Source organism: Schistocerca serialis, chromosome 4 (assembly GCF_023864345.2).
Source record: "Schistocerca serialis cubense isolate TAMUIC-IGC-003099 chromosome 4, iqSchSeri2.2, whole genome shotgun sequence".
In the NCBI taxonomy this organism is placed as follows: Eukaryota; Metazoa; Arthropoda; class Insecta; order Orthoptera; family Acrididae; genus Schistocerca; species Schistocerca serialis.
In genome coordinates this window covers 575,500,662-575,524,419 of record NC_064641.1, presented here as the reverse complement: position 1 = coordinate 575,524,419, position 23,758 = coordinate 575,500,662, and the positions used below count along the sequence as shown (strand labels likewise).

General features: G+C 40.5%; 1 protein-coding gene across 2 annotated transcripts in view; it reads left to right on the top strand.

Annotated features, from left to right (window-relative positions):
- Nucleotides 1-23,758, top strand: part of LOC126475312 (abasic site processing protein HMCES-like) — a 97,499-nt gene that overhangs the window by 23,298 nt on the left and 50,443 nt on the right. For both annotated transcript variants that reach the window (XM_050103089.1, XM_050103090.1), the window contains exons 5-7: nt 973-1,080; nt 2,976-3,121; nt 8,355-8,876. In XM_050103089.1, the coding sequence (XP_049959046.1) occupies nt 973-1,080; nt 2,976-3,121; nt 8,355-8,876 (776 nt within the window). The remainder of the gene's footprint in view (nt 1-972; nt 1,081-2,975; nt 3,122-8,354; nt 8,877-23,758) is intronic.

The following is a 23,758-nucleotide window of genomic DNA, read 5'->3' as shown; positions in this document are numbered from 1 at the left end:
TTATTGTATTGTGACGTTTCTGATAGCATAGTGATAGTTTCTTATCTCAGTAACCACATCAGATCCAAAATATATCAGTTTTGTTTAATGCACAGGCTGTGGCAAGTCTATCCGTTCTTTGTGACTGTTCATTGCATACATGATACGCATTTGTAGGGACAGGAAAAAATCATTTTATTTAAAGGCCAAAGTCAGTGTTGTTTTGGCAAATTTGGTGTGATTTTCTGTCAAATTCTGTGTTATTATTTACTAGATTTGTGTTATTTTTCCAAAATTCTTTGTAACTTTTGCCAAATTCATTGTTTTTTTTTTTTTTTTTTTTTTTTTTTTTTTTTTTTTTTTTTTTTTTACCACATTCAGTGTAACTTTATGTGCTGCATTCCTTGTAATGTTTTGGCCAAATTTGGTGTTATTTTTGACCAAGTTTGAGGTTCTTTGCTAAATTCAATGCTATATTTTGCTACAATCAGTGATTTTTTTCCCCCCAAATTTGATGTTATTTTCGTTGTAACATCAAAATTTGTCAGGTGGAAAATGAAGTGTTATTTTTAAGATTATACACGAACCTCAACCTTGAAGATTTGAAGACAAAATGCAGTTTTAACATTCAGTAACTGTCAGTTACAAATATTAGTAAACTGCCTTCCTCAGGTTTATGACATTTTTATATAGCAAAATTACAAATTTTGTGAAATCTTAAAAAAGTACTGATTTTGTGTTATTTCGTTGAAAACCAATAATTTCTTGTTAGCGTTATTGTGAAATTTTCCTGTCCCTACGCATTGGTATTCTCACTAAAACCATCTAGAGACTGAAGTGTCAAAATTACGTACTATGTACTAGATGGTGGAAACCTTTCTCTGTAAACAGCAATATAATTGGGTAATTTGCAAATGTTATTGTTATACCATATTTTTAGGAGTTCTGTTCTAAATTTTGTACTGCATTAAAAATAGAGTTTCAATCCTACAGGGTGATAAAGTATACAGTTGTTCTGTCTTCACGACCACACCAAATGATGATTTCAAATACATCCATCACAGGATCCCAGTTGTTTTGGAGAACGATGAAGCCATTGAGGTAAGCAGAAAGTATTTCCTTTTCTCCATAAATATTAACTGAAAGGGTTTCTTTACTCAGGTTTGAGCTTTGAATTATAAATTTTTGTGTAAGAAACTGTATTTTTTGTCACTCGGTATATTTTGTAACCATGACTAAATTGTAGTTGCTGAGGTGTTAGTTTGATGGTATAACAGGTACTCTTTAGATGATTGATACTGTCAGAACTTGAAGGCATCTTAACTACTTATGTTTTTGTGGAAAAACTCATTGACACCATGATCAAATTGTAGTTGCTAAAGTGTCAAATAAAATTTTGGCCCTAATGTGACAAAGTTATGTATCAGATGCTGCATAATCATTATTGTGCCAAGCTAGAAGGTAATGAAAAAGGTCGAAATTCTAAATTTTGTCTTCAGAAACTGCTCATCAAAACATTTCCTGCTAGAGACTATTACACAGATGTGATAATTATTGATGTGTCATTATGAAATAGAATAAGTTGTCCCCCCCCCCCCCCCCCCACACACACACACATATTCATTCATATAAGCAAGAACCCATCATGCGCACAGGGATGGTCAGAGTCAGAGGTGCTGGTGGTAGTGGCCTCGTGCTTGCGTGTGTGAATGAATGTGTGTGTTTTGTTTGCTGAAGAAGGATTTGACCAAAAGATACAATGTGTAAGATACTTTTCATTGTACTTGTCTGCAACTCAGTGGGTCATCTTTAAGGTGAGTAGCAATTTATCCTTTCCATGTTAATGAGACATTAAACTCTTAACTGTCTTTCTTCTCTCCCCCTCCCACCCCCCTCCCCACCTTCCTCCCATATAGCGTCATACAAAATTTTATTAGAAAGAAAAAACATGGAATATGTTGTCCGGGAATGTGATGTTTCTCCATAACAATGTAGTGATACTCATCTTTCTTCATAGCATAGGACTGTAAGAACATTGACAGGTTACCTCTCCTTACCATCAACATGAAGTAGTAGTTATCATTTGTGTAAATGCAATAAAGAACACCAAGGAGAGAATAAATATCGGAAGTTAATTACCATATACTTTTGTGTAGTGGTCATGATAGCAGCCTATGTCTATCCTGATCCAAAGAATTGGAAAACTCTCACTGGTGGCAGTGGTGTATCGACAATCAGGGAAATACTTTGAAAAAATTTACGAAGTTTGGTGGGTGTCTCTCTTTCCATTCTCAGACTAAACACAACAAAAAAAAAATCATGAACCACCCCTGTTGTGTACATGAGGGCTTTTGATGCTGTGACATCCCATCTCAAAAATGCAAATTATAAAAATGTGGCTAATTTTCTGTCAGCAGTTAGGAACTTTTCCTAAAATTTAAAGTTTCTTATAGCCAAAACTCATGCTGTGGCTATACCAGTTTCAACTTGATAGTCATTTTCGATAGCCTGTGGAATAAGTTTCGTCTTAACACATCACAATATGTGTAGTGTCACTATACATGCAAGACTCCTAGATCTTGGGTTAGATGGACTTTGACAATATAAATTGCAGTTATTCTCAGCTTTAATCTTAGACATTCGCCCCAGATGGTCAGGTTTGAATTTGTCATCCAAAACAGTCCACTGGGAAAAATAAAATAAATTTCAAAACTAAACATACTATCAGGTGGATTTCTGAGAACCACAGAAATATCCCAATGAATTATAATGCTTTTTTTCCCCTCCAAAGCTTGTCAATTCTTCCTACCCACTATTACTGAATGTGTTTGCAGACTAGTTGTGATTGAGTTGCGTCTGTTTGTGTATATCAGTATTCATTATCTGCTATGATTTGTTTAGTGTTACTGTATTAACCCTTGTTTAAATATTTTTTGTAGTGTATCTGTTGATTATAATTTTGTGAAAAATTTACCATAAATTTTATATTTACACAGATGTGGCTCGATGTAGCGGGAAAGGCGCCAATTGATGCTGTGGCATTGCTGAAAGCCCCAAAGTTGCTTGCTTATCATCCTGTATCAAATATTGTGAATAATTCACGTAATAAAGATGATGAGTGCATGAAGCCTATTGATCCTAAGTAAGTGCAGTCGTGTGTTTGTGAACTTTAATAATTTAATAAGGCTTGGATGTCCGTCTTTACAGTGAGAGTTTCTGTCTGTACAAACTTTGTTCCCTAATGTTATGTAGCATCTGAGGCTTATCGGTTTTTACTTTCAAAATTATTTACTTTCATTGTCATATCACACCAAGAGTTGACTGAAACTGAATTCTCCTCATTTAGGCATAACTTCCCCTTACACAGCTTAGTTGGTAAACTTCTACTTATAAGTGGAATAATTCATGCGTGATAGTGAAGTTACTATCCATACACATTTTTTTTCTGCCTTCAGTGGTATATAGAGTGGGGAAATTACAGTTACTTTATAGATAACATTACAGTCGCATAAACCTCTGGGTGCATCAGAGGAATTCAATATTAAACTTCTGCTTATCTGTTATGGCAGTCTTGTTTATTTCTTAGAAAGTGTACACTGCAGTAGTGCATCTTAAAACCTGTCAAACTGTTAATGTATGCACTTGGAACTGTGTCAACATGTCTTTATTTTTGTACAGGACTGATTCTGAATGTTAATACTATGCACTAAAAAATCAGCAGCCTATTACATTTTTTTTTTTTTTTTTACTGTCCTTGGATTATTATTGTACTGATGCTTAAATAATTATTACATAGATAGGTGTTGAATGTAAATAAATAATGAGAAGGTATCATAAAATAGAGCATTATAGTAGCTACTTACTGTATCAAATTCATCTGTTCATTTGTTTTTCATATTTTAATTAAGCTGTACTTTTTGTGGTATCACGTGCGTTCCTAGAGAGTTGATCAGGTCCCATTTGCACTTTTAATCATCAGTAGAACAGCTTGTCAGATAACTGTAAACTCAAAAGCCAACCAGTCATTCGTAAAAAAGGACTCTTGAGTCTAATGGAGTAGCTCTTACACTATATCGATTAAACTGTAGTGCTGGCTCCACTTTTGTGACACCTATGTAGATCATGTTTCATGAAGCAGTGGAGCATTCCATGAAAGGAGAGTGTACAGGGTGTTTCAAAAAGAACTTTACAACTTTGAAAATTCATATAAATTAATTCATAGTACCTACAGAGGTGACTGTAGTCAGTTTTTAGGGAAATACATCAAGTTTTGTATCGTGTAGTTTGCTATTGCCGAATCACAACATAAGGAGCGCTAGCGGCAGTTGCGTTAGAGATGGCTGCCTTCACTGGACCCGAGTGCGCTTGCTGTGTGTTTTGGTTTGAAGAATCAAAGCCAGCAACAACAGTTAAGCGTAATTTCTGTACCAAGTACGCTAAAGATTCTCCTACAATTATGAGTGGCATAAATGTTTTGTAGAAACAGGGTTCTCAGTAAGACATGAGAAATCATCGGGTCATCAAAGCTCATCTGACGACGTCATTGAGCGAGTGAGACAACATTTTGTCAACAGCCCTACTAAATCGACCCATTGTGCATCTCACGAACTGCAAATCCCACATACAAGTGTTTGGCATGTGTTGAGAAACTGTTTGCATTTGAAACCATGCAGAAGACACTGATAAAATTGCTCGCAAGAACTTTTGTGCAGATATGTTGAATAAATTACATGAGGATGAAAATTTCTTGGACAAAATCAGCTTTTCACTTAAGTGGCAAGGTTAACACAAATAACTGTAGGATCAAACATTGCAACATGTTCATGATAGCCCTGAACTGAACGTTTTTGCTGCTTTGAGCAAGAACAAAGTGTACAGCCCCTTTTTTCCCATGAGACAACCGTCAACGGGATAGTGTACCTGGATATGTTACAACAAATTTTGATACCACAGATCGATGTGGATGACGAAGAACAAAATGTTTACTTAATGCAAGATGGTGCACCACCCCACTACCTGGCTGACGTCCGGTATTTTCCCCTTGACCGCTTTTCAGGTCAATGGATTGGCCATGATGTGCCAATTGCATGGCCTCTTTGTTTCCCAGACTTGACGCCACTTGACGTTTTTTTGGCGGAATTCCTCAAGGATATAGTGTTTGTACCTCCTACGCCGGCTTCTCTATCTGAACTTACCACTGTGCAATTTACATCTGTAATGCTACAGCAAACTTGGGAAGAAATTGTCTTCCAATGGGATGTGTGCATGATTACCAGTGGAAGCCACATACTACATCTTTATTTAAGGTAAAAAAAAAAAAAAAACACTTTTGTGTTTCCCTACAAAGTAACTCTAAACCCATCTCTATATCTTCTTTCAATAAATTTATGTGAATATTTAAAGTTGTGAAGTTCTTTTTGAATCACCTTGTACTGTGTTTATAGCCAGCAGACACTTTTGGGTTGGATAATTCTAGTCAGTTACCCACAGTAGTTGGTACACACCCCACTGCGCTGTTGTTCTCTGCTGAAGTCTTTGTACTTACTAGAAATGGCTCATCTGTATAATTGGTACCCTAAATGCAAAACGGATGGTGATCATAAATTCATTGGAATGTCCTGGATAGCTTAAAATGGTAATTTAATGAATAAAAGAAAAACACAAGGGGACCAGTTAAACATACATGGTGTGACACAGTGACAGGAGCCGAGTTTTTAAATGAAATTTCAGATTCCTTAATAATAAAAGCAGGAGTTAACAATGTGATGCCTTTGTGCAAAGGGTTTGTAGGCCCAACAAAGATGAACTCATTGTGTGGAAGTGTTGAGAGGAGAAGTCATATTTATCAGACACATATACACCTCCTTGCCTCTTCTCCATCATGCAAGCAGTTAATGTTACAGTGCTTGTGCCTTATAAGCTAGTGACTGTCATCTCCTAAAGCCCCAGGCCAGGGTATTCTCAACAGCCTCATCAGACACCCACTTCCTCTCAATTCCTTGACCATTCATTTCTTCCTTTGTGTGTATGGACCTCTGCCACTGCACGCCACTGTGATAGAAAAGACAGTGTAATAATGAAAAAAGAACTATGCATTCTGAACATGAATCAGTGCATGCTCTAAACCACTGGTACAGGATAGTTTTCCACCATTGGTTTCTCACTTTTTTGTTTCCCTTCTTTGACACTGCCTATTGTTAGAGTATCCAACAATTTTCACTCTAGTGACAACATCCCAGTCTTAGTGCATTCAGTAGATTGTGCCATGCTAAACGGATAGTGGGCACAGTATCCAGATGGTTGGATCACATTACAGATATGATCCATTACATCTCTTGTGTATGTATTTGAAATCCTTCAGGACGACTACAGAGACCACTGGCTCTAATACAAAAATGTTCTCTTTCTTCCATTCTTTTTTGCTTTCTTGTATGCCGAGCTGGCTGCTGTTGAAAAACTTGAACATATAATTGGATTGAATGATAAGTGAAGGTGGTGAAATTATGCAGGCAATGCAAATAATAATACTTACGTTTATTTGTAACTCAAACAAATACACATGTGAGCAACTCTTCAGTCTGCGTCCACTCAACACCACAACTACCATATGAGAGAAAGTAATCTACTTTCTTTCATTTGTAACAAGTGAAAGTGGCCTGGCGACAGAGATTCATTTTGCTCAAGTGAGTCTGTAATCGATGGCAAAAGAGATAAACAAAATAATCTACAATAACAGTACATTGAAACAATGAATTATGTTACATTCCAGCTGAGACATGGGTGATATTACACTGTATCATGGTGGAACAAGGCGTAGTGTGCTACAGTTGGAAGAAAATGAGTTACACTTGATGGATTCGAGTGCAGTCCAACTGCAGAGAACCTCTTAACATTTTGAGTAGTTCGGTCAGATGCCACAAACTTATTAAGGAGACCAAGAAGAGATTATTCCAGAAATCCTTCTATCTCTCAGATAATTCCCCTATGCCTTTGATTCTATGGGGGACCATCAGGATTTCAGCTGGTGTAAAAGGTGTTCTGGTAATATGGTTATTGAGATGATGTTCTCTAAATGAGCAAAGATACTGGACTCTCATTCAGGACAGTGACTCAAATTCCCCTACCAGCCTTCAAAATTTAGCTTTCTCAAGATTTCCCTAAATGGCTTAAGGCAAATGTTGGGATCGTTTCTGTGGAAAGGACATGACCTGTTTCCTTCCTCACCCATCTCCCACAAACACATCTCATCAGTCATCAATACATGAATACACTATTCCCTCAGTAATCGAAGGGCCCATAAAAAAAGATTTAGAACATGCTAGCTTTTGGGTCAATGGGTTTTCAGAGCTGTAGAGTATGTGATGCCGCCCCACTCCCCCTCCAACACACACACACACACACACACACACACACACACACACACACACACACACACACACACCAGAACAACTACATTGTCCTGGTTGTCTACATAGTTTGACTGTGGTGAGGGGTTGTGTCGGGTGTAGTTGGTGAGAGGAGAAAGGATAGGGGATGAGGAGGGGGGTTGGGGAAAGGTGGCTGATGGGAGGTCAAGGCAGCAGATGTCCAAGATAGGACTGTGGCACCTGTGAGCTCATTCCTGGTTACAGACAGAGAGTTTTGTGCTGACAATATGACGACGTAGAGTACGAGATTAAGATGAAGAGAGAAACTGAGGAACAGGATGTGCATGCTGGATAACGAGTGGGCAGGGGTAGAGGTTGATGTGGGGCTTCTGGATATTAAGGCAAGTAGAATTACGGGAACAAAGATTGTGTTGCTATGATAACTCCCATCTATGTAATTCAAAGAAAGTTTTGTGTGTGTGTGTGTGTGTGTGTGTGTGTGTTTGTGCGCACAGATATGCCACAGGAAATCTGTTTGCGGACTAAGTTTGGTGAGTAATGCCTTTCTGTGAAGGCATTAGTAATACCTTTAGCGTAGGGGGCAGAGAATATCTCAATCACTGCATATGTGCCGTCCAGCAGTGTCCACACTATATACTGTATAAGTGACTTTTTGGTGCAGAAGGGATGGCAGCTATCAGAATGCAGATATTGTTCATGGCAATCCATTATGCAAACCAAATGTTTCATTTATAGAGAAAATAATGGATGTGTGTTTTTCAGAGCTGATAATCAAGTGTGCTTGAATATATAATCATTATGGGGAAAAACCTGTTACTAAGTATTCTTAAGCATTCACTTTCTGTATATGAACTATCCAGGACAGGTAAGCAAGTAATGAATCCATCATTAAGTTTTCATTTATTGACTTGTAATCCACAACATTCTAAGTTTGGTGATGTGCATGTTCTATTTTATATTATACAGTGTGGGTTATGTATGTTTCAGTCGCCCTAAACTAGGTGCCAGTGCTGCCTTAATGGAATCTTGGTTAAAGCAGAAGTATGGTTCCTTGAAAAGACCCGAGGAAAATGCTATGGTCACAGAAGTGAATGAGGATGCCAAGCGAGTCAAAGTAGCAGAACAGCAGCAACAACAGCAGGAGCAACGACGCCCACAACTTCAGGTTCAGCAGCAACAAGATGTCGATATGCGGGAACAGGAAGAGGAGGAGGAAATGGAAGATGATGAAGAGGAGGATGAGGATGATGACATAGAAGAAGATGAAGATGAAGTTGCTGAAGAGGAGGAAGATGAAGATGAGGAAGCAGTTGATGATGAAGAAAATGATGACGATGATGATGACGAAGATGATGATGAAGTAATGGATGATGAAGAAGATGACGATGATGATGACGATGAGGAAGATGATGAGATAGAAGAAGAGGAAGAAGAAAACTCAGTTAAAATGGAGCCGGAATCAGATGTTGCTGCCAGTAGTGGTGATGAAGAAAGGGCAGATGTTGCTGGGTAAGGTTTTTAACGTAGTTCTAATTTGTCTACTGTGTGGCACATAGAAGCACTCAAAAGAATATAGTATTCACACTAGCTTTGAAGCTCTTGCTCTTTCTGTAGCAAGAGTACACACATTCTCACACATGACCCCACAGGCACCCAAATGCTCAAACCAGCAGCCATGGAAAGATTGACAGTTATCAATTATTGAGGGCAATTGCATGGGTAGATGGAGGTGGGAAGGAGGCAGGGAAGGATTCACGAGGACAGGAGGCATAGCAGGATGGTGTGAGAGGCCACAAATAAATCTGTTCAATATCAAAATCAGTTTATTCAATATCAAGTGCACCAACCGTCAACAGCAGCTTCACTTTGACAGCTGTCACCCTTTCTGTGTAAATAAGTATCTTCCGTACAGCCTTAGCACCCATGAACGTCACATCTGCAGTGGAAAGCAGGAGCTGTCGAAATATATTGATAACCTCACCATAGCCTTTATTGACAGCCAGTGTCTTATACAGCTTACCCACAAACTGAGTTCCCATGCCATCTCCTTCTCTGACACCAGTCAAGCTGTTAACCAGCCACTGACCCGGGGTTGCCACAAGTTCTGGAAATCGGGGAATTTCAGATGTCAGGGAAATTTGGAAAAACACAGAAAAAATCTGGTTTTTGTCTCAGTAAATGAAATGGTTTGTTTACTGAAATGTCATGCATAGTCGCTGGCTGGCCGCAACCTAGTATGTGCACCGCTTCCCTACTCCCTCATTCTTACTGCTTCTCCCCTTTCTACCATTCCCCTCAGCTTGCAGTCAGTGCTGCCACCACTTCTTGCTGCTAGCCTAGCAGCTGCTGACGAGGGACAGGGAGGTGTGAGGAGTGGTTTTTTTGGATCTGATTCTCAGAGACTGTCGATGCAGTGTCCGGAGACAGTGATAGTGTGAATATATGTGTGTGTGTGTGTGTGTGTGTGTGTGTGTGTGTGTGTGTGTGTGTGTGTGTGTGTGTGTGTGTGCGCGCGCGCGCGGATAAAGGCTGTGGCTAAATATTTTTCACAGTATGATTGTCTTTTCTATGTCCCTGTCTGTGACTCGGCAATCATCTTTACAGTGATTTGCTACCTATCCTCATTAGTATTGATTCTCAGAGTATTTGCGCAAGTTATCTGTAGCATGGATTGATTTCATCAACATGGTGTCTGTAACACATGAATAGCTGCCCTCAAGAGTGGACTTCCGTGGCGAGCCAAAATCACAGGCCATCGTTTCCCACTAAAGTGAAGGCTCTGCCTGGATCTAGCCTCACCGATCTGCCTGCAGGCCAGGTCTCCTTGTGTGTGGCGTAATGTGGTGGACTTTCATGGTTTATCCATTGACCCAGGACTGCAGTGCTCCTCGGCAGTCCAGAGGCCACGGGCAGTGGATTTCAGGAATTGCAAGTGTAAGGGACATTCAAAAAGAAACAAACCAGAGGCATAATTACAGAAACCAGTACCTGTATGTTAGAAGTATTGAACCTGGCTGTTGAGACACTTGTCCCACTGTGGCAGAAGGCGGTGAACGGCTGTCTCATAAAATTCCCGGGGCTGTGATGTTGACCAGTTCTGCACAGCTGGACGTCATCATCCGAGATCAGTCATTTGCCCCTCAGAGCCTTTTTAAGGGAGCCAAGGTCGCCCCCTTCTGATTCACTTACTGTAGCATGGGACAACAGTGAATGCCCAGCACTACTCACCAACCTTGACTACCCTTCGCCAGGTAATCAAATCAAAACTACCAGGCAATCTCACCTGTGGGGTCAATCTGCTCCATGCCAATGCAAAGCCTCATAAGGCCAACACAGTCACGGCACTCCTGCAGAAATTCAAATAGGAGGTTCTTGGCCACCTCCATACAGTCTGGACCTCTCTCCCTGTGATTATGCCATTTTGGGTCCCTTAAAAAGGCTTTGAGGGGCAAACGATTTACCACGGACGACGACGTCCACCTGTACATGCAGAACTGGTTAACATCGCAATCCCTGGAATTTTATGTGACAGCCATCACCGCCTTGTGTCACAGTGGGACAAGTGTCTCAACAGCCGGGTCAATACTTCTAACATACAGGTACCGGTTTCTGTAGTTATGCTTCCGGTTCATTTCTTTTTGAACACCCCATATACATAGTACAGTGCAGCGTTTTATAGACATTTTATTTATTGTACTGCATTGTGGCACTTCAAAAGTAGTTTATACATTAGAAAGTATGGACAATAAGGAGAAGAAAATTGCAGCAGTCTCTGGCAGTTTGTACGCTATGTGCTCATGCATGTCTTGAAAGAAAAACCATACAGTTCCTGTAAAATAATAGACATAACACAGTGGGTAATAACTGACAATAACAAACCTAGTAGAACCAACATTTTATGGGCAGTCACCTGTAGTGTTGGTTTACACAACTCTTCCCTGTCATACACTTCTTTCAAAAGGCCTACTGTTTTTTAAGGTTATTTCTGAAATCAGTGAAGGTATTTTAAATTTTTCACCAAATATTTCATTTTATTGAAATAAAATAACAGCAGTGCTCTTAATGAAACATATACACCACTTGGCTTGCTTACTTCAACTAAAAACAGCTCATTACAAAAGATTTTAGTGTTAGTACTTCAGATTCTTGCTCATACATTTAGAAATACAGAAGTCCTTGAAGTTTTCTGTTAACTTATGTCTTTACTTAACCTTGATATATCAAAATTTGTCGGGGTCAAATGCTAAAACTTGTCTAGAAATCAGAGAAATATCAGGGAATTTCGCTTGGGGAAACTTGTGGCAGCTCTGTAACCAGCACTCCTCTGATCATCCATTATCACCCAGACCTTGAAAAGCTCAACTACTTCCTTCACTAGTTGTGCCTTGAGAGGGGGGTACCCTACTCAAAATCCTACAGGTTACGATTAAGTTCTCACTTCACAATTGATCTGTTGTAATAAGAATCACCTTTTTCAATCTTGACCGCTGCCATTTGTATTTTCTTGGAAGTTGTGGACCTGCTGCTTAGTTCCACTTGGTAAAGCACACACAGTTGCATGTTTGCTACCTACTAACTACCTAAAATACATTTTCTACTTTCATGAGCATCTTTCATTGGCCTAAGAAGATAATAGTGGAACATGTTATACCAGATAAACTCATGTTACACTTTAGATTCCTCCACTTAGGCTAAAGATTTTGTGAAGCTCAACTTATGTAAGTAATTACAATCATTTTCCAATCTGCAGGTTTCATTAAAAGGTCGTTCTTCAACTTAAACTCTCATAAGAAAAAACTTCATTTTACAACACACTGTCTCCCATAAGCTTGAAACACCAAGTAATTATGGACAGTGGAAAGGAAATGCATTATAAAATTGCATTTTATTGTCTTCTAAATGTTTATTACGCTCAAACAATACACAGGTAAATGCAAGTGTTAAGTTTTAGATTCTTTAAAATAGCCACCCTTTGCTTTAATCACTGCCTTGTGTATTCTCAGCATGTAATGGGTAAATTTTGCCTTGTAACTAGTCTCTGTTATTGCTTCAGGACTTTAAAGTATGTCCCACATGAATCCCATTTTTCAGATCCTCATGTCCAACTCATGCCATGGTAGTTCAATTGGGTTACAATCAGGGGACTGGGGAGGTCATTCCAAGTTTTTCAAAGTTTTCTGAACCTCTGCAGACTTCACACAGTTCTGACACAAGCTAGATGTATATTTCAGGACATTGTTTTGTTGCAAAACAAGCCCTTTTCCAATCTGACACAAATCAGATGTATTAGCATGTCACTAGAGGATTGCATAGTAATCCTTTTGGTTCATTTTTCCATCTACTTTCACCAAAGCCCCAACTTTATTCCCTCCAAAAGATCCCCATACCATCACAGAACCTCTTCCATGCTTCAGTTGGAATAATCCAGTGAAGATTCAAGCATTCACAGGGTAAGTGGTGTACATGTTGATGGCATTTATTCCAAATGTTCAAACTTGGATTCATCAGTGAATATGCCTCTCTTCCAATCCTCTGCTGTCCACTCTTGGTGTGTCGTAGCCCACTGAACCCTTTTCTTCTTATTGACCGGGCACAACAATGATTTTGTTGCTGCTACATAATCCTGGAGGTTGTTTTCTTCTAGGCACCATCTCACTATTGGCTCACTGGTGTATTTGTGTTTAGTTCAGCAACCAGTTCATGGACAGTCATCGTAGGAGCCTGTATCTCGATGCCAGTGCATGGTCTTGACAATTACTGCTCATGGAAATCTTAAATTTCTTTGACATTTGCCAGCCTGTATAGCTTCTTTATCCATGAATCATAAGGAATCTGGCACTCTAGGGCCGTTTTCAATTCCTTTTGCAGTGTGTCCTACCCTCATACAAATGGAACTAGAACTGGACAGAACTACAAACTGTGTACTTCTGCAACACAGTTGTGCCATCTGCTGGCACTGCATGATGTGTTTAGTTGAACTGCTCAGGCAGGTAAAGTCAGTTTGTATAAAACTGAGTAGTACTAGTATGTACATATATGTACAGTAATTATCTGTACAATACAGTAAGTGTCATGATTATTCATTATTTGTGAATGCTATTCTGTATTCTAACCAATAACTATATATATATATATATATATATATATATATATATATATATATATATATATATATATATCAAATGGGTGAGTGTATTTCTCAGTTCAGTCATTTTCACTCACTAACATTTCAGTTTATCAGGGTTAAGCCTTATAGCTTGCCTTTCCATTTTATGTAAGTATTTATCACACATTCTCAGTTAATTAAAGTACAAAGAGTCTTGTTTCTAATTTCCTTCTTAACATGCCTAGTTCAACATGCTAATAGAAATTTATTTCATCCAGGGCTTGTTGTATATGTAAAAACAATCTATTATTGCATCAGGCTGAACCATGATTTCATTTGCTTTGCTCCAAGGTAATTAGCTTTGTGCTCTCTTTAAAACATGCTATTTAACATTACTAGTTTCTCAAATTTATTGAGGTAGAAACGGGAATAAGTTTTATTTTATCTTAAGGAGTAAACTAACCAACATTGTCATCTTTGTGACACAGGTGTCCCTTTCCTTACCACTATACAAAAAAAAAAAAAAAACCAACAGTGGAGGTCATTTCTTACATGGGTGCACATTTCTTACATGGGTGCACCTAACCAAGGCTTTGGTTACCCTTTCCTCTGGGTTCACCTACCCTTTCACTCTCCCACAGCCATTATAAGGCATAGGCCATTCCTTCCACAGATACACCTGACCACAGATAACACCATCCCCTTTCTGCAGTCCACCTATCCTTCACTCTCGAAAACCTACATAAAATAATGTCCACCCATCTTAAGTCTTTGAGATGGTATGCACAACTTAGTATCCTTATTCTTATAACTTTTCCTCCAGAAGCTTTTGCCGTAGCATACTGACTTTACCCAGATATCACAAACATTTGTTTCCTGACTCCTCCTTTGTTGTACATTCTTTATGCCCTTCACCACACCATATCACATACATTATTAACGTATTTCATCCTAGCCCTTTGCTTTCATACGCTTATCATTGAGAATTTTTTTCAGTCAGAACCTATGAGATGTTATTGGATTACGATACTTTGTTGTGTTAAAATAATACACTCCTGGAAATGGAAAAAAGAACACATTGACACCGGTGTGTCAGACCCACCATACTTGCTCCGGACACTGCGAGAGGGCTGTACAAGCAATGATCACACGCACGGCACAGCGGACACACCAGGAACCGCGGTGTTGGCCGTCGAATGGCGCTAGCTGCGCAGCATTTGTGCACCGCCGCCGTCAGTGTCAGCCAGTTTGCCGTGGCATACGGAGCTCCATCGCAGTCTTTAACACTGGTAGCATGCTGCGACAGCGCGGACGTGAACCGTATGTGCAGTTGACGGACTTTGAGCGAGGGCGTATAGTGGGCATGCGGGAGGCCGGGTGGACGTACCGCCGAATTGCTCAACACGTGGGGCGTGAGGTCTCCACAGTACATCGATGTTGTCGCCAGTGGTCGGCGGAAGGTGCACGTGCCCGTCGACCTGGGACCGACCCGCAGCGACGCACGGATGCACGCCAAGACTGTAGGATCCTACGCAGTGCCGTAGGGGACCGCACCGCCACTTCCCAGCAAATTAGGGACACTGTTGCTCCTGGGGTATCGGCGAGGACCATTCGCAACCGTCTCCATGAAGCTGGGCTACGGTCCCGCACACCGTTAGGCCGTCTTCCGCTCACGCCCCAACATCGTGCAGCCCGCCTCCAGTTGTGTCGCGACAGGCGTGAATGGAGGGACGAATGGAGACGTGTCGTCTTCAGCGATGAGAGTCGCTTCTGCCTTGGTGCCAATGATGGTCGTATGCGTGTTTGGCGCCGTGCAGGTGAGCGCCACAATCAGGACTGCATACGACCGAGGCACACACGGCTAACACCCGGCATCATGGTGTGGGGAGCGATCTCCTACACTGGCCGTACACCACTGGTGATCGTCGAGGGGACACTGAATAGTGCACGGTACATCCAAACCGTCATCGAACCCATCGTTCTACCATTCCTAGACCGGCAAGGGAACTTGCTGTTCCAACAGGACAATGCACGTCCGCATGTATCCCGTGCCACCCAACGTGCTCTAGAAGGTGTAAGTCAACTACCCTGGCCAGCAAGATCTCCGGATCTGTCCCCCATTGAGCATGTTTGGGACTGGATGAAGCGTCGTCTCACGCGGTCTGCACGTCCAGCACGAACGCTGGTCCAACTGAGGCGCCAGGTGGAAATGGCATGGCAAGCCGTTCCACAGGACTACATCCAGCATCTCTACGATCGTCTCCATGGGAGAATAGCAGCCTGCATTGCTGCGAAAGGTGGATATACACTGTACTAGTGCCGACATTGTGCATGCTCTGTTGCCTGTGTCTATGTGCCTGTGGTTCTGTCAGTGTGATCATGTGATGTATCTGACCCCAGGAATGTGTCAATAAAGTTTCCCCTTTCTGGGACAATGAATTCACGGTGTTCTTATTTCAATTTCCAGGAGTGTATTAACAGAGCTATAAACCACCTACTTTTTAAAATCAGGTGGAAATAAAGTGGTTGTTCTCTTTGATTTCCGAAGTTTCTTTTCAATTATCAGGATCAATACCATCTACATCTACATTTATACTCCGCAAGCCACCCAACGGTGTGTGGCAGAGGGCACTTTACGTGCCACTGTCATTAACTCCCTTTCCTGTTCGTCACGTATGGTTCGCGGGAAGAACGACTGTCTGAAAGCCTCCGTGCGCGCTCTAATCTCTCTAATCTTACATTCGTGATCTCCTCGGGAGGTATAAGTAGGAGGAAGCAATATATTCGATACCTCATCCAGAAACGCACCCTCTCGAAACCTGGCGAGCAAGCTACACCGCGATGCAGAGCGCTCTCTTGCAGAGTCTGCCACTTGAGTGTCTGCCACTTGAGTTTGGTAAACATCTCCGTAACGCTATCACAGTTACCAAATAACCCTGTGACGAAACGCGCCGCTCTTCTTTGGATCTTCTCTATCTCCTCCGTCAACCCGATCTGGTATGGATCCCACACTGATGAGCAATACTCAAGTACAGGTCAAACGAGTGTTTTTAAGCCACCTCCTTTGTTGATGGACTACATTTTCTAAGGACTCTCCCAATGAATCTCAACCTGGTACCCGCCTTACCAACAATTAATTTTATATGATAACTCCACTTCAAATCGTTCCGCATGCATACTCCCAGATATTTTACAGAAGTAACTGCACCCAGTGTTTGTTCCGCTATCATGTAATCATACAATAAAGGATCCTTCTTTCGATGTATTTGCAATACATTACATTTGTCTATGTTAAGGGTCAGTTGCCACTCCCTGCACCAAGTGCCTATCCGCTGCAGATCTTACGCCGGCCAGAGTGGCCGCGTGGTTCTAGGCGCTACAGTCTGGAACCGAGCGACCGCTACGGTCGCAGGTTCGAATCCTGCCTTGGGCATGGATGTGTGTGATGTCATTAGGTTTAATTAGTTCTAAGTTCTAGGCGACTGATGACCTCAGAAGTTAAGTCGCATAGTGCTCAGAGCCATTTGAACCATTATTATTTGCAGATCTTACTGCATTTCGCTACAATTTTCTAATGCTGCAACTTCTCTGTATACTACAGCATCATCCGCAAAAAGCCGCATGGAACTTCCGACACTATCTACTAGGTCATTTATATATATTGTGAAAAGCAATGGTCCGATAACACTCCCCTGTGGCACGCCAGAGGTTACTTTAATGTCAGTAGATGTCTCTCCATTGATAACAACATGCTGTGTTCTGTTTGCTAAAAACTCTTCAATCCAGCCACACAGCTGGTCTGATATTCCGTAGGCTCTTACTTTGTTTATCAGGCAACAGTGCGGAACTGTATCGAACGCCTTCCGGAAGTCAAGAAAAATAGCATCTACCTGGGAGCCTGTATCTAATATTTTCTGGGTTTCATGAACAAATAAAGCGAGTTGGGTCTCACACAATCGCTGTTTCTGGAATCCATGTTGATTCCTACAGAGTAGATTCTGGGTTTCTAAAAACGACATGATATGCGAGCAAAAAACATGTTCTAATATTCTACAACAGATCGACGTCAGAGATATAGGTCTATAGTTTTGCGCATCTGCTCGATGACCCTTCTTGAAGACTGGGACTACCTGTGCTCTTTTCCAATCATTTGGAACCTTCTGTTCCTCTAGACACTTGGGGTACACGGCTGTTAGAAGGGGGGCAAGTTCTTTCGCGTACTCTGTGTAGAATCGAATCGGTATCCCGTCAGGTCCAGTGGACTTTCCTCTGTTGAGTGATTCCAGTTGCTTTTCTATTCCTTGGACACTTATTTCAATGTCAGCCATTTTTCGTTTGTGCGAGGATTTAGAGAAGGAACTGCAGTGCGGTCTTCCTCTGTGAAACAGCTTTGGAAAAAGGTGTTTAGTATTTCAGCTTTACACGTGTCATCCTCTGTTTCAATGCCATCATCATCCCGGAGTGTCTGGATATGCTGTTTCGAGCCACTTACTGATTTAACGTAAGACCAGAACTTCCTAGGATTTTCTGTCAAGTCGGTACATAGAATTTTACTTTCGAATTCACTGAACGCTTCACACATAGCCCTCCTTACACTAACTTTGACATCGTTTAGCTTCTGTTTGTCTGAGAGGTTTTGGCTGCATTTAAACTTAGAGTGAAGCTCTCTTTGCTTTCGCAGTAGTTTCCTAACTGTGTATGTATATGAAAACTTGGCTCCCTAAATCCCTTAAAGAACATTTCTTAATGCTATTTAATCAAAAACGGACATTTTATGCCTGTGGCTGTGTACAATATATAGGTTGACTCTTACATAAAAGGTGACAACCAGCCACTTTTTACAATGCTGTTTATTTATTTATTTAAACAGCGCCATTACTGGTTTAGAACAGACAGGTTCACCTTCAGATGGCTAGTCCACATTTTATGTTAGCTTTCACCTTTTGTTTCCCCAACTGATGAAATTTCTTGGGGCTGGTGGTGCTCTACAGCCAAAACAAGATGAGAGACAATGTATTTTTAAGTGCAATTGTGCTTCACAACCTTTTTAAGTGATGTAAACAAATTATTAAAGGGAAGATGTTTTGGTTACTTACAATGAAAAGTCTGTGCCATTATGTTCCAGTGCAGACTGCTTATGATTTTGCATCATACAGTCTTCACTGGTGCTAGATCAAAAGCAGTCTGCATTTCTTAGCTATTAATTTCCATCTTAATTCCTTTTAATAATCATAAAGTACAAAACCTTTACTTAATTGCCCTTTAGAACTTTCACTATAGCAAAAAATATGAGAAATTTTTGCATTTTTCTTATGTCTGTCTAAATCTTTCATATACATGGAAGAAGCGTGGAGATACTGACAGGTTTCAGATAGATTATATAATGGTAAGAGAGAGATTCAGGAACCAGGTTTTAAATTGTAAGACATTTCCAGGGGCAGATGTGGACTCTGACCACAATCTATTGGTTATGAACTGTAGATTAAAACTGAAGAAACTGCAAAAAGGTGGGAATTTCAGGAGATGGGACCTGGATAAACTGACTAAACCAGAGGTTGTACAGAGTTTCAGGGAGAGCATAAGGGAACAGCTGACAGGAATGGGGGAAAGAAATACAGTAGAAGAAGAATGGGTAGCTATGAGGGATGAAGTAGAGGAGGCAGCAGAGGATCAGGTAGGTAAAAAGACGAGGGCTACTAGAAATCCTTGGGTAATAGAAGAAATATTTAATTTAATTGATGAAAGGAGAAAATATAAAAATGCAGTAAATGAAGTAGGCAAAAAGGAATACAAACGTCTCAAAAATGAGATCAACAGGAACTGCAAAATGGCTAAGCACGGATGGCTAGAGGACAAATGTAAGGATGTAAAGACTTATCTCACTAGGGGTAAGATAGATACTGCTTACAGGAAAATTAAAGAGACCTTTGGAGAAAAGAGAACCACTTGTATGAATATCAAGAGCTCAGGTGAGAACCCAGTTCTAAGTAAAGAAGGGAAAGCAGAAAGGTGGAAGTAGTATATAGAGGGTCATAAGAAGGGCAGTGTACTTTAGGACAATATTATGGAAATGGAAGAGGATGTAGATGAAGACGAAATGGGAGATACAATATTGCGTGAAGAGTTTGACAGAGCACTGAAAGACCTGATTCGAAACAAGGCCCCGGGAGTAACAACATTCCATTAGAACTACTGACGGCCTTGGGAGAGTCAGTCCTGACAAAACTCTGCCATCTGGTGAGCAAGATGTATGAGACAGGTGAAATACCCTCAGACTTCAAGAAGAATATAATAATTTCAATCCCAAAGAAAGCAGGTGCTGACAGATGTGAAAATTACCGAACTATCAGTTTAATAAGTCACAGCTGCAAAATGCTAATGCAAATTCTTTACAGACGAATGGAAAAACTGGTAGAAGCCAACCTCGGGGAAGGTCAGTTTGGATTCCGTAGAAATATTGGAACTCGTGAGGCAATACCGACCCTACGACTTATCTTAGAAGCTAGATTAAGGAAAGGCAAACCTACATTTCTAGCATTTGTAGACTTAGAGAAAGCTTTTGAAAATGTTGACTGGAATAATCTCTTTCAAATTCTGAAGGTGGCAGGGGTAAAATACAGGGAGCAAAAGGCTATTTACAATTTGTACAGAAACCAGATGGCAGTTATGAGAGTCGAGGGGCATGAAAGGGAAGCAGTGGTTGGGAAGGGAGTGAGACAGGGTTGTAGCCTATCCCCGATGTTATTCAATCTGTATATTGAGCAAGCTATGAAGAAAACAAAAGAAAAATTCGGAGTAGGTTTTAAAATCCATGGAGAAGAAATAAAAACTCTGAGCTTCATCGATGACATTGTAATTCTGTCAGAGACAGCAAAGGACTTGGAAGAGCAGTTGAACGGAATGGACAGTGTCTTGAAAGGAGGATATAAGATGAACATCAGCAAAAGCAAAGTGAGGATAATGGAATGTAGTCGAATTAAGTCGGTGATGCTGAGGGAATTAGATTCGGAAATGAGACACTTAAAGTAGTAAAGGAGTTTTGCTATTTGGGGAGCAAAATAACTGATGATGGTCGAAGTAGAGAGGATATAAAATGTAGGCTGGCAATGGCAAGGAAAGCGTTTCTGAAGAAGAGAAATTTGTTCACATTGAGTATGGATTTAAATGTCAGGAAGTCGTTTCTGAAAGTATTTGTATGGAATGTAGCCATGTATGGAAGTGAAACATGGATGATAACTAGTTTGGACAAGAAGAGAATAGAAGCTTTCGAAATGTGGTGCTACAGAAGAATGCTGAAGATTAGATGGGTAGATCATATAACTAATGAATAGGATTGGGGAGAAGAGAAGTTTGTGGCACAACTTGACTGGAAGAAGGGATCGGTTGGTAGGACATGTTCTGAGGCATCAAGGGATCACCAAATTAGTATTAGAGGGCAGCGTGGAGGGTAAAAATTGTAGAGGGAGACCAAGAGATGAATACACTAAACAGATTCAGAAGGATGTAGGTTGCAGTAGGTACTGTGAGATGATGAAGCTTGCACAGGATAGAGTAGCATGGAGAGGTGCATCAAACCCGTCTCTGGACTGAAGACAACAACAACAACAACAACAACATATAAATCTTTCATAGACTAGCACACTTACCTGTAGCTAATGGAAGTTTTTTAGAGTGATTTCTCACGTCATTTGTTAAGACAGCTGATAAGCAAACATGTGCAGAATTGTCAATGCCGTCAATTGTTGCATCATAATAATATTCAGTGCATTTTGTATTTGCATTCTTACGTACATGCTGCCATATTAATTTGTCCTATTGAGGTAGGCATGGGCTTAGTGTCTATCTAGGCTACAGTAATGTGTTCACTATGCTGCTCATAGTTGTATACCACATTCCTGTTTGCTTATTCATTATTAAACCTACTCCTGTATTACCCCTATTTGACTCTGTATTTATAGCCCTATATTCACCTGACCAAACGTTCTGTTCCTCCTGTCACCAAACTTCACTAATTCCCACTTCAACCTATTCATTTCCCTTTTTAAATTTTCTAACCTACCTGCCCAATTAAAGGATCTAAGGTTCCACACTCCAGTCCATAGAATGCCAGTTTAGTTTCTCCAGATGACTACATCCTCGTGAGTAGTCCCTAATGGAGATCCAAATGGGAGAGTATTTTACCTCTGGAAAATTTTACCAAAGAGGGTGCCATCATCGTTTTTGCCATACAGCAGAGCTGCTGCCCTCAGAAGAAATTATGGCTGTAGTTTCTCCTTCCTTTCAGATGTTCACAGTACCAGCACAGCAAGCTGTTTTGGTTGATGTTTTAAGTTCAGACCAGTCAGTCATCAGGAAACACGTGAGGAATTATTATTTACCACCTTTTTATCATGTGTATATAAATAGTTAAAGAAGACAAAAATTTTATTGTGATGGGGTACTGGAATTCGGTAGTAGGTGAAGAAAAGGAAATTATGTCTGCGTAAATATTTAAAGAAGATAAAATATTAATTGTGATGGGGGACTGGAATTTGGTAGTAGGTGAAGGAAGAGAAGGAAAAGTAGTAGTATGGACTGGGGCAGAGAAACGAAAGAGGAAGCTGCCTGGTAGAATTTTTATGGGGTTGGGTGGTTGTGGTTGTTGTTGTTGTAGTCTTCAGTCCAGAGACTGGTTTGATGCAGCTCTCCATGCTACTCTATCCTATTCAAGCTTCTTCATCTCAGAGTAACTACTGCAACCTATATCTTTTTGAATCTGTGTAGTGTATTCATGCCTTGGTCTTCCTCTACGATTTTTACCCTCCGCGCTTCCCTCCAATACGTAATTGATGCCTCAGAATGTGTGCTACCAATTGATCCCTTCTAGTGAAGTTTTGCCACAAATTCATCTTCTCCCCAATTCTAATAAGTACCTTCTCCTTAGTTACTTGATCTACCCATCTAATCTTTAGCATTATTCTGTAGCACCAAATTTTGAAAGCATCTGTTCTCTTCTTGTCTAAAGTATTTGTTGTACATGTTTCACTTCCACACATGTCTACACTCCGTACAAATACTTTCAGGAAAGACTTCCTTACACTTGAATCTTTACTCAGTGTCAACAAATTTCTCTTCATCAGAAAAACTTTCCTTGCCATTGCCAGTCTACATTTCATATCCTCTCTACGTCAACCATCATCGTTACTTTGCTGCCCAAATAGCAAAACTCATCTACTATTTAAGTGTCTCATTTCCTAATCTAGTTCCCTCAGCATCACCTTATATACTTTGACTGCATTCCATTATCCTCGTTTTGCTTAGGTTGATGTTTATCTTATATCTGCCCTTCAAGGCACTGTCCATTCCGTTCAGCTGCTCTTCCAGGTCCTTTGCTGTCTTGCTGTCTGTGACAGAATTACAATGTTGTTGGCAAACCTCAAAGTTGGTTAAAGAGTCATAAAAGAAGGTTATATACATGGAAGAGGCCTGGAGACACCAGGAAGGTTTCGGATTGATCATGTAAAGGTTAGACACCGAGATTTAGGAACCAGATTTTAATTTTTAAGACATTTCAAGGGGCAGATGTGGACTCTGACCACAGTTTATTATTTACAAACTGTAGTATAAAACTGAAGAGATTGCAGACGAGTTCAGAGGGAGCATTCAGCGACAGGTGACTAGAACAGGGGAAAGGCATGCAGTAGAAGACAGAGGGATAGCTTTAAGAGATGAACTAGTGAAGGCAGCAGGGGATTAAAACAAGTAAAACGATAAGGCATAGTATAAATCCTTGGATAACATGAGATATTGAATTTAATTGATGCAAGGAAAAAATTAAAAAATGCGGGGAATGTAGGAGGCAAAAGGGAATACCCAAGTTTAAAAAATGAGATTAACGGGAAATGCGAAATGGCTAAGCCAGAATGGCTGGAGGACAAGTGTAAAGTTTTAGAAGCAGTTGTCACTAGGAGAAAGAGATACCACCTACAGGAAAATTAGTGTCCTCTGGGGAAAGAGAAGCAGCTACATGAATATCAAGTGCTCACATGGAAAACCAGTCTTAAGCTAAGAAGGGAAAGCTGAAAGATGGAAGGCATATGTAGAGGGTCCGCACAAAGTACACAAACTTGAAGGGAATATTATAGAAAGGGAAGTGGACGTAGATGAAGATGGGATGGGAGATATGATACTGTGAGAAGAATTTGACAGAGCCCTAAAGTATCTAAGTCAAAACAAACCCCAGGTGTAGATGACATTCTGTCAGAATTACTGATAGCCTTGAGAGAGCCAGCCATGACAAAACTCT